The sequence below is a fragment of the Carlito syrichta genome, unplaced genomic scaffold, assembly GCF_000164805.1.
Source record: "Carlito syrichta isolate Samal-C Ts95f unplaced genomic scaffold, Tarsius_syrichta-2.0.1 Scaffold301679, whole genome shotgun sequence".
NCBI classification, from domain to species: Eukaryota; Metazoa; Chordata; class Mammalia; order Primates; family Tarsiidae; genus Carlito; species Carlito syrichta.
This window is the reverse complement of record NW_007245775.1, coordinates 50,501-62,565: the sequence shown is the minus strand read 5'-3', so window position 1 is coordinate 62,565 and position 12,065 is coordinate 50,501. Positions and strand designations below refer to the sequence as shown.

The window sequence follows — 12,065 nt, the reverse complement described above, 5'->3', positions numbered from 1 at the left end:
TTTTTGAATTATTGTAGAGATGAGGTCTCACCAAGTTGCCCAGGTGGGTCTCGAACCCGCAGGCTCAGGCAATCCACTCACCTCATCCTCCCTAAGCCCAGCAGGTCGAGGCTGTGGTGGCTGGGAGCGACCACTGCACTCCAGCCTGGGCGACAGAGTGAGTCTCCAATTCAAAAAAATATAAATAAATAAATAAATAAAGAGTTCTGTGGCTCAGGCAATCCACTCACCTCACCCTCCCAAAGGAGCAGGATTACGGGCTGAGCCACCGAGCCCGGCTTATATTGAACTCTTTAATAGTGCCTATCTATTATGAAATATAACATGAAACTAAAGAAAGGGCTTTCATTTTTTAACTTTTTTCTTTTTCTGCCCCAGTATGACCTGCAGGATGACTTTTAACCTTATATTTGAAATCTGTATAAGATGCAGATATTAGCGGAGGCGAAAGAATTGCCTGAGTCCAGGAGTTCAAAACCAGCCTGGGCACCTTGGCAAGACCTCATCTCTACAATAAATCAGAAAATTAGCTGGGCATGATGGTGTGCACCTGTGGTTCCAGCTACTTAGAAGGCTGAAGCAGAAGGATCACCTGAGCCCAGCAGGCCAGAGTTGCAATGGCCATTACTGTGTCGCTGAACTACAGCCGGGGAGACGCAGTGAGACTCCAACTCAGAAAAAAAAAATGCAGATATTAATCATTGTAGTGTTAAAAAAAAAAAAAAAAAAAAGATGTAATTTAAAATGTGCTAGGACAAGAATAGACAGGTCATTAGAATAAACTGTCCCGGCCGGTCTTGGTGGCTCAGCCTGTAATCGTGCACTTTGGGAGGCCGAGGTGAGTGAATTGCCTGAGCCTGCGGGTTCGAGACCCGCCTGGGCAACTTGGTGAGCCCTCATCTCTACAATAAATCAAAAAAAATAGCCGAGCGTGGTAGCGTGTGCCTGTAGTTCCGGCTACTTGGAAGGCTGAGGCGGAAGGATTTCCGTAGCTCAGCAGGTTGAGGCTGCTGTGGCCGGGAGCAGCCACTGCACTCCAGTCTGGGTGACTGAGTGAGACTTCATCTCAAAAAAAAAAAAAAAAAAAAAAAGAATATACTGTCCCATGCCAGGTGTGATGGCTCATCTATAATCCCAGCACTTTGAGAGGCCAAGGCTAGAAGATTACCAGAGTCCACGGGTTTGAGACCATCCTAGGCAACATGGTGAGACCTGGTCTCTACAATAAATCAAAAAATTAACTGCTTGCCTGTAGTTCTAGCTACTTAGAAGACTGAAGTGGAAGAAATGCCTGAGCCCAGCAGGTCGATGCTGCTGTGGCTATGAGCGTGCCACTGCACTCCAGCCTGGGTGACAGAGTGAGACTTCAACTCAAAAAAAAAAAAAAAATTAAAGTGTTTATCAAACTTTGGAAACGGAAGTAATTTTTTTTTTAACTTTTAATTTTTTTAATTTAAAGATGTGGGGTACAATTCAGTTATATAAATGTTCATCATACAGGTACCCTTGTTGATGAGGGAGTAATCTCTTTAGGCTTAAAAGTGATAGATAGACCGGGCTCGGTGGCTCAGCCTGTAATCCCAGTACTTTGGGAAGCCAAGGCGAGTGGATTGCCTGAGCAATCAGGCAGTGGATTGCAAACTATCTACAACATTCTTCAGTGGTCTCGGGTTCAAGACCAGCCTGGGCATCTTGGCGAGACCTTGTCTCTACAATAAATTAAAACATTAGCCATACTAATGTTTAAGTAGTGGTGCGTGCCTGTGGTTCTAGCTTGAGGAAGGATCACCTGAAGCCAGCAGGTCAAGGCTGTAGTGGCTGTGAGTGTGCCACTGCACTCCACCCTGGGTGACAGAGTGAGACTCCTCAAAAAATAAAATTCCATTACCAAAATTAGAGGTCAGATAACAGTTACTATTGACAGTGACAGAGGAAGCAGAGTCAGCAACAGATAGAACAGATTATATGCTCGGTTTTTGGGTTTTTTTTTTAAGAGAGAGTCACCCAGACTAGAGTCCAGTGGCATCATCAGAGCACATTGCAGCCTCAAACTCCTGGACTCAAGTGATCCTCCCACCTCATCCTCCCAAGTAGATAGAGCTACAAGAATTCGCCACCATGCCCAGCTAAATTTTTTTAATTTTTCGTGAAGATGGGGCCTCACTATGTTTCCCAGGCTGGTCTCAAACTCCTGTACTCCAGCGATCCTTCTGCTTCAGCCTCCCAAAGTTCTGGGATTATAGGCATGTGCTGTTATGCACAGCCTACTCTCAGATCTTTAAAAAAATACTTCCAAGATCCCAAAGAATGCAGGCAGCCTAAGCCTGTGGAATAGTCCACTGGCACAGAAGCCCATGTGGGCAGGCAGTGTTCATCTGCTTATTCTCTGGTGTATACTCAGTGCCTGGAACACAACTTGACAGAGTAAGACATTCAGCAAATAGTTGGTGAATGAAGAAAAATTAGTAAATGTATGGCAAATACTCAACCTCTGTAGTATTCAGAAATTCAAAGCACTGAAAGCAGTAACACTTATCCAGTATCAGACTAATGAAGTGGTTTTTTGTTTGTTTGTTTTTTAAGAGTCAGAGTCTCTGTCACTTAGGCTGGAGTGTAGCGGCATACTCACGACCACCGCAGCCTCGACCTACGGGGCTCAGGCAAACCTGCCACAGCTTTCCAAGTAGCTGGAACCACAGGAACATACCACCACATCTGGCTAATTTTTTGATTTATTGTAGAGACGAGGTCTCACCAAGTTGCCCAGGCTGGTCTCAAACCACTGGACTCAAGCAATCCTCTCGCCTCAGCCTCCCAAAGTGCTGGGATTACAGGCTTGAGCCTCCTCGCCCAGCCAATGAAGGTTTTTAAAGGTTACAATTCCCAGTGTTAGCAGAGGTACAGTGAAAAGGATGTTTGTGTGTTGCTGATAGAAAGACATAATACTAAAGGAAATGGAGGGGCATGTTTTTATTTTTTAATCTTATTTGTTTGTTTGTATGTTTTTGAGTTGGAGTCTCACTCTGTCACCCATGATGAAGTGTAGTGGCACGCTCACGACCATCCCAGTGTCGACCTGCTGGGCTCTGGCAATCCTTCCGCCTCAGCCATCCAAGTAGCCAGAACTATAGGTGCAGTCTACCACGCCCAGCTAATTTATTTTTTATTTTTTATTTTTATTTTTTTTTTGAGTCGGAGTCTCACTCTGTCGCCCAGACTGGAGTGCAGTGGCCGCTCCCAGCCACGCAGCCTCGAACTGCTGGGCTCTGGCGATCCTTCCGCCTCAGCCTTCCAAGTAGCCGGAATTACAAGCATGCGCTACTACACCCAGCTGATTTTTTGATTTATTGTAGAGATGAGGTCTCGCTGCCCAGGCAGGTCTCGAACCCTCAGGCTCAGGCAATCCATTCACCTCAGCCTCCCAAAGGCACGGGATTACAGGCTGAGCCACCGAGCCCGGCTAATTTTTTTTTTTTAATTATTGTAGAGACTAGTTGCCTGGGATGGTCACAAACCTGCAGGCTCAGGCAATCCACTCACCTTGGCCTCCAAAATGCTGGGATTACAGGCTGAGCCACTGAGCCCGGCCTGTTTTTTTATTTTTGAATTGGATTCTCACTCTTTTGCCAAGGCCAGAGTGTGGTGGCATGCTCACAGCCACCACAACCTCGACTTGCTGGACTCAGGCGATCCTTACACCTCAGCCTTCCAAGTAGCTGGAACAATAGGCACGCACCACCACACCCGGCTAATTTTTTGGTTTATTGGAGAGACGAGCTCTTGCCAAGTTGCGCAGGCTGGTCTTGAACCCCTGGGATCAGGCAGTCCTCTCGCCTTGGCCTCCCAAAGTGCTGGGATTACAGGCATGAGTCACTGCACCTGGCCTCTTAAAGGTTTTTATTTTTTTATTTTTATTTATTTATTTTTTTTTTTTTTTAGTTGAAGTCTCACTCTGTCGCCCAGACTGGAGTGCAGTGGCCGCTCCCAGCCACTGCAGCCTCAACCTGCTGGGCTCCAGCAATCCTTCCGCCTCAGCCTTCCAAGTAGCTGAAACTACAGGCATGTGCTACTGTGCCCGGCTAATTTTTGATTTATTGTAGAGATGAGGTCTCGCCAAGTTGCCCAGATGAGTCTCAAACCCGCGGGCTCAGGCAATCCACTCACCTCAGCCTCCCAAGACACAGGATTACAAGCTGAGCCACCGAACCCAACTCTCTTAAAGGTTTTTAAAACATAATGTTATAACAGGGTTACAGGCCAATGTGAAAGTACTTGTTTAGCCAAAGTGATACTCCAAAGATCTTGCAAGTAAAAAAGCTTAACTTTTTGAAATCAAAGGCAGCAGACTGAATGAGTCTCTTTCTCCTCCCCCTCTCCCCCTTCTCTTGTTTATAGGAGAAAATTATTTTGGAGATTGCCAATTAAGGGGCTCACATTCTGGTCTCCCAGTAGTATTTTGGCTTAGCATTAGTGTAATTGATATTAATGATAAATTCATAGAAATAACTGAATTTTGTTTGTAAACGTGACTGTTCATATAATTCCTTTCATACATTTCTTTTCACAAACCTTACACACATCATTCTTTGACATGCTTGAGCCGTTTATCTTTGTTGTATACTTTTTAAATAACCAATCACTCTATTATAGGACAAGAAATTACCATACAAGATCCTCTTCTATACAAAATTATTCTCTTTCCTTTGTATCCTTTTTTTTAACAAAAATATACTTTTATACCCACAATTTCTTTATTTCTTTACATTGCTCCTTTGCTTTCTTTTTGAGTGGAGTCTTACCCTGTGGCCCAGGCTGGTGTCCATGACACGCTCAAGGCCATCACAGCCTTGACTTCCTGGGCTCAGGTGATTCTTTCACTTCAATCTCCCAAATAGCCACCAGGTCTGGTGTTTTGTTTTGTTTATTTTAGTAGCAGATTGACTCTGTTGCCCAGTGCAGTGGCACACTCATGGCTACTGCAGCCTTGACCTGCTGGGCTCAAATGATTCTTCCGCATCAGCCTTCCAAGTAGCTGGAAACACAGGTATACTCTATCACGTCTGGCTAATTTTTTTATTTATTGTAGAGATGAGGTCTCACCAAGTTGTCCAGGCTGGTTTAACCCCTGGGGTCAGGCAATCCTCTCCCCTCCACCTCCCAAAGTGCTGGGATTATAGGCATGAGCCACTGTGCCCAACTCCTTTGCTTTCTAGTTTCTTTTTTTACTTTTTTATAGATAACTTTTTACCTTTATAATTTGAATTAACCCTTTAGTAACTTTTGATTAAGACAAGGCTATCTGTGCCAGGCATGGTGGCTCATGCCTATAACCCCAGCACTTTGGAAGGCAGATGCTAGAGGATTGCCTGAGCCCAGGGGTTCGAGACCAGCCTGGGCAATTGGGTGAGACCTCATCTCTACAGTAAATTAAAAAAAAAAAAAATTAGCCAGGTGTGGTGGCATGCACCTGTGGTTCCACCTACTTGGAAGCCTGAGGCAAAAGGGTCTCCTGAGCTAGCAGGTTGAGGCTGCAGTAGCTGTGAGTGTGCCACTGCCCTCCAGCCTGGGCAACAGAGTGAGACTCCAACATTAACAAAAAAAGAAGTAGCCGGGCTCAGTGGCTCAGCCTGTAATCCCGTGCCTTTGGGAGGCTGAGGTGAGTGGATTGCCTGAGCCCACGGGTTCGAGACCCGCGTGGCAACTTGGTGAGACCTCATCTCTACGATAAATCAAAAAATCAGCCGGGCATGGTAGCTCATGCCTGTAATTCCAGCTACTCGGAAGGCTGAGGCGGCAGGATCACCGGAGCCCAGCAGGTCAAGGATGCAGTAGCCGGGAGCAGCTACTGCACTCCAGTCTGGGCGACAGAGTGAGACTCTGACTCAAAAAAAAAAAAAAAAAATAGAAGAAGTTAATTTGGGCCAGGCACGGCAGCTCAAGCCTGTAATCTCAGCACTTCGGGATACCGAGGCAAGAGGATTGCCTGAGTCCAAGCATTCGAGACCAGCTTGGGCAACTTGGTGAGACCTCATCTCTACAATACATCAAAAATAAGCCAGGCGTGGTAGTTCATGCCTGTACTCCAGCTACTTGAAAGGCTGAGGCGAAAGGATCACCTGAGCCCAGCATATCGAGGCTAGGGTGGTCATGAGCTTGCCATCTCACTCCAGCCTAGGTGACAAAGTGAGACTCCAACTCAAAAAAAAAAAAAAAAGTTAATTTAGGTTCCAGTGCCCTAATATTCACCCTGGGGTTGTTGGAGTAAAGGTGAACCAATGCCATGCGCTTTAGTGGCTTTCCAGGCCTCCTCATTGACCACCATTCCTGAGTGAGATGTTCTGTCTTCAGAAGAAAACACCTGCTCCCTAGTAGCGCTCTGGATTGCATGGTGGACAAGGTACTGGAGGTTTAGACCTCTTTTGGGTAACTACACTTCAAGTGCCCCTGCAGTTTGTTCCCATAGCAGTGGACACCATTCCCCTTAGCAGGATTGTTCTTGCCCAGTCTTTGATGGGCAGCTGGAGTATTGTCACCAATGGTGACTGCTCATCGGGGTATCTCTTTGGGCCCTCTGGTTCTGCCACCCTTCATGTTGGCAGTAGATGTTGTTTCTCTAACATATCGGCTGAAAAAAACCTAAACTTTTTTTTGTAATTGGTTACTTGGTTCCTACTCTGCCCTCTCAAGTTGGGCATTTAATACTTTATAGAATATAATCTCGTTTGTAAAGTTAAGAAAACCAAGAAAAGCCAGGCTCGGTGGCTCAGCCTGTAATCCTGTGCCTTTGGGAGGCTGAGGTGAGTGGATTGCCTGAGCCCGCAGGTTCAAGACCTGCCTGGGCAGTGAGACCTCATCTCTGCAATAAATCAAAAAATCAGCCAGGCGTGGTAGTGCATGCCTGTAATTTCAGCTACTCGGAAGGCTGAGGCGGAAGGATCGCTGGAACCCAGCAGGTGAGGCTGCGGTGACCGGAAGCAGCCACTGCACTCCAGTCTGGGTGACCGAGTGAGACTCCAACTCAAAAAAAAAAAAACCAAAAAAAGAAAACCAAGAAAAATGTTTACACATATGAAACCTTCAACCATTTCTCTGCCTGTAATGGTCTGATATAAATCCCTTTAGAGTGAATAGATCACTTGAATATAAAATGATCTGTCCCTATTTTATTTTTTATTTATTTTTTTCAAGGTGAAGTCTCACTCCATTGCCCAGCCTGGAGTGCAATGGTACGCACTCCATTCCTTCTGCCTCAGCCTTCCAAGTAGCTGGAACTACAGGCACGCATTACCACACCCGGCTAATTTTTTATTTATTATACAGACAAGATCTCACCAAGTTACCTGGGCTGGTCTTGAACCCGTGGGCTCAGCAATCCACTCACCTCGGCCTCTCAAAGTGCTGAGATGACAGGCTGAGCAACCATACCTGGCCCCTATTTATTTTTAATTATGTACAGGCAAGTTAAGATTCTTTGAAGTTATGGTCTTTGTTGTGGTGAGTGTTGTGCCACACAGAGAGTACCCAGTATCTCCTCTGTCCTGCAGGAAAAGTACTGGGCTTAGTAAGTGACTGAATTAAGTGTGAGTGGCTAGGTCTCATATCTTATTGCATCATGCAGAGAGTATTCAGCATTTAAAACTACCTGTTCTGTGGGGTGGGGGAGGGAGCTAGTTGGACACAGTAAGTTGACTGAACTTGTTTTTCCCCCAAAAAGATTTAGGAAGCCTGAAGCAAATTAGAATGATAATAGGTTGTTTTTCCTATGAGTTGATAGAATTCATTAATTAATATGTGGTCCCTTTGTTTTTGTTTTGTTTTGTTTGAGTTGGAGTCTCACTCTGTTGCCCAGACTGGAGTGCAGTGGCCGCTCCCAGCGACCGCAGACTTGACCTGCTGGACTCCAGTGATCCTTCAGCCTCAGCCTTCCAAGTGGCTGGAACTATAGGCGTGCACTACCATGCCCAGCTAATTTTTTGATTTATTGTAGAGATGAGGTCTCGCCAAGTTGCCCAGGCAGGTCTCAAACCCATGGACTCAGGCAATCCACTCACCTCAGCCTCCCAAGGCACAGGATTATAGCTGAGCCACTGAACCCGGCTTATCCTGGTTACTTTTCAAAGAGGAGACTGATGAACAGGTTTGAGAGGTTTAAAGGTATATCCAGGCTGGGCATGGTGACTCACACCTATAATCCCAGCACTTTGGGAGACCAAGGTGAAAGGATTGCCTGAGCCCATGGGTTCCAGACCAACCTGGGCAACTTGGCGAGACCTCGTTTCTACAATAAATCAAAAAGTTAGCTGGGCATAGTGGCGCATGCCTGTGTTTCCAGCTACTTGGAAGGCTGAGGCAGAAAGATCGCCTGAGCCCAGCAGGTTGAGGCTGCGGTGGCCATGAGCATACCATTGCACTCCAGCCTGGGTGACAGAGAGAAACTCGAACTCAAAAAAAAAGAAAAGGTACGGTTGCTGTGGCTGCAGCTATCAGGGCTGCTGCCAGCTTGTTAGCAGGCCATGAAGTGGGAGGGGTAAGAGACTAGGGTTGGTGCTGGCTCCTCTCTGGAGGTAAGAGTGGGTATAGAAACGGAGGAAGGTGAAAGGAAGGAAGAGCAGGAACTGACAGGGTAGAGAGGCAGAAGCAGGTCATGAGAGTCGGAAGTCAAGTCAGCTGGCTCAGGGTCTGAGTTGTCAGAGGAAGGCAGGACGGGGATAAAGTAGAAGGAGCTAGAAGAAGTATGCCACAGGAAGAACAAGGGGTCTGGACGGTGTGCCATTTTGGATGCCTCAAACCATTTGGTCCTGTGGCCACAATAGAGGTTAAGTTGAAGGAGAGGGTTAGAGACAAAAGGCCCTCTCTGGGCCCACCTCCTGGTGGCCTAGCCAATGCTGAGGAGATGCTTAGGGCAGATGCTCATCTCTAGTGAGAGGGTCCTGAACCTGTTAGAATTTCAGTGGGGGACGCCCTTAGCTACCTCATATTGACGGTTTCCCATGAGGCATTCTAAAGGGGGAGAGGGATTGATCCTGAGAGTGGTTCTGAGGGATCAGAAAAGGAGAAACTCTATCCATGTCTTCAGTCAGCATCCCATGAGAGGAACAGTGGAATCGGCCTGGAGGTGTGGGAACTGGGTAGGAAAGGGTGTCCCCTTGACTCCCTCAACCCACTGGACGCAGCAGCGGGGCTGTCTCTACACATGTGTTTGAAAGACTTGGCACCGAGATTTCTGCAGAGGGGCCTGGAGTCCTAGGAAAAGCTTCCAAGCAGGGAGGTGGTGGCCTCCTCGGGTATACTTTCAGACCTTCTGGCAGGGGTGGTAGTTTTGGACTCACCTGTGATGTAGCTTTGTACTGGATAAAGCTGAGGCAACAATGAGAGGTAATATTTTGGTTTATTGTAGAGACAAGGTCTCCCTAAGTTGCCCAGGCTAGTCTTGAACCTCTGGGCTTAGGCAATCCTCTTGCCTCCACCTCCCAAAGTGCTGGGATTATAGGTGTGAACCACCACACCTGGCTCCTTCTCTGCCACTTCTTTAACTTTCCATTTCGGCCGGGCTCAGTGGCTCAGCCTATAATCCCAGCGCTTTGGGAGGCCGAGATGAATGGACTGCCTGAGCCTGCGGGTTCAAGACCCGTCCGGGCATCTTGGCGAGACCTCATCTCTACAATAAATCAAAAATTAGCTGGGCGTGGTAGCGCACACCTGTAATTCCGGCTCCTCGGAAGGCTGAGGCGGAAGGATAGCTGGATCCCAGCAGGTCAAGGCTGTGGTGGCCAGAAGCATGCCACTGCACTCCAGTCTGGGTGACGGGTGAGACTCCAACTCAAAAAAGAAAAAAAAAACTTTCCATTTCTAGAAATGTATATGCACAGTTCATCAAAATAGAACTGTGCGGTACTGAAAATATATAAGAATATGCAAAAATAAAATTGTGAAAAAATTCTGAAGGTGACCTTGAAAGGGCCAGATGGACAAGAGGAGCTGCCAGCATGTCCAAGTGTCTCTGACTGTATGATGATGGGGTGGAGAAAAGTTGAACTTTATACCAATGCAACTGGATTTTTTTCTTTGTCAGATGTGGCCCCATGGTGCTGGATGCTTTAATCAAGATTAAGAATGAAGTTGATTCCACCCTGACCTTCCGAAGATCATGTAGAGAAGGTGAGTGTCTCATTCCTGTGGGCCCCAGGCGTTGTCTTCTGGTTCTCACAGCAGCTTGGGCTGGCCAGAGCCCATGCTGGGGAAAGCTGCACTCTGTGCCGTGTGACCCTGCCTTGCCTCACAGTTCCTTTTCCTGGGTAGACTTGTCCAAAATTAGAGCCATGGTGCACACTCTGGTTTCTGAGTTCACTTCCCTCTGGGGACTTTTTGTCATGTGGTGTCTGCATCTGGCAGCCCCATGAGCTTCTTCAATTTCAAAGCCTGGCTTGGACGTGCTGGCCGAGCGGCAGAGAGTTTCTAGTGGACACTTAGGCATAGGCACCTTGTCCAGCCAGCAGGCGTGTGTATCTCCCTTCGGCTCCAGCATGATGTGTGCACAGTAGCTGTGTTCTGGATCTGCAGGACAGTGTCTCCCATGGTGTGGTTCCTTGCACTGTTGGTGCCACGTGAGCCATTGGAGGCAGTGCACAGGCAATGTTTTCTACGTTAACAGCTGTGGATTTCTTTTAAGTATTAGAAAGATAAACTTACTAACAATAACATAAAAGGAATATACATGATTTTTTTTTAACATGAATTTAAGTAAAAACGAATTGATTTAGAGAAACTCCTCAGATGTGGCAGAACTCATACGGGGTACCAGGAAGGACTACATGCCAGACTCTGCCCTGTGTACATTGTGTGAGGTGGATGGGTGCGATTATTATTTACCCTTCATGTATCGATGAGGAAACTGAGATGCAGGGAGGTTAAGGGAGTTGGCAAGGACATGTAGATGTTGGTTCGGGAGCCAGGAGTCAGCCGGACCCATCAGACTGTAGAGGTGTACGCTCAGGAACTACACTGACTTTGAACACCTGGCATGAAACAGACAGGATAGCATGGTTCCAGAGGACCTGAGCCTTATTCCTAGTACGCCCTTCCAGAAGGAGAACGTCAGCGGAGGTATTGGCCCACCGCTTTTTGCCTTTGTTCTGCAGCACGTTTCCAGTATTTAAAGTCCTACTTTTGAGACATCTGTTTTAATTCAGCCCATCTAATTTAGTTTAGCAAATGGTACCAGCTATGATGGTGGTTTGGCCAAATCCTGCTGTTCAAGGAATATCCTGCTACAGTTAAACACCAGCCTTCCCCATGTAAGTCCTGGTGACACAGAAAATGCGATGCTTTTCAGTAACCTTTTCCTGTGGGACTCTCAGCCAGAAACATAAGGTATGGTTCATCTGGACCAAAAAACAGGCAGGGCTTGGTGGCTCAGCCTGTAATCCCAGCACTTTGGGAGGCCGAGATGAGTGGATTGCCTGAGCCCGCGGGTTCAAGACCCGCCTGGGCAACTTGGCAAAACCTCATCTCTACAATAAATCAAAAGTTAGCCGGGTGTGGTAACGCACACCTGTAGTCCCAGCTACTTGGAAGACTGAGGCGGAAGGATCACCAGAGCCCAGCAAGTCGAGGCTGCGGTGGCCGGGAGTAGCCACTGCACTCCAGTCTGGGCGATGGAGTGAAACTCCAACTCGAAAAAAAAAAAACGAGGCAGGATTGTATTCACTGACACTCCTTTTTATTACCGTATTTTTTTATTGAGAAAAGTTCTCAGGGAGACTTTTTAAGAAAAGTTCATTGTGTTTCTTTTTTAACTCCTGTGCCATTTCTTTCTGTTTGTTGTTTTTTGGGGTTTTTTTGAGTTGGAGTCTCACTCTGTTGCCCAGGCTGGAGTGCAGTGGCATACTCACAGCCACCGCAGCCTCAACCTGCTGAGTTCAGGCGATCCTTCAGCCTCAGTAGCTGGAACTACAGGCACACGCTGCCAAGCCCAGCTAGTTTTTTTGATTTATTGTAGAATTGAGGTCTAAGCCGGGCTCGGTGGCTCAGCCTGTAATCCCGCGCCTTGGGAGGCTGAGGTGAGT

The 12,065-nt window shown here is 47.1% G+C and overlaps 1 protein-coding gene across 2 annotated transcripts in view; it reads left to right on the top strand.

Annotated features, from left to right (window-relative positions):
• Positions 1 to 12,065, top strand: part of SDHB (succinate dehydrogenase complex iron sulfur subunit B) — a 38,141-nt gene that overhangs the window by 12,072 nt on the left and 14,004 nt on the right. For both annotated transcript variants that reach the window (XM_008055109.1, XM_008055107.1), the window contains exon 3: positions 10,073 to 10,158. In XM_008055109.1, coding sequence (XP_008053300.1) covers positions 10,073 to 10,158 — 86 coding nt within the window. The remainder of the gene's footprint in view (positions 1 to 10,072; positions 10,159 to 12,065) is intronic.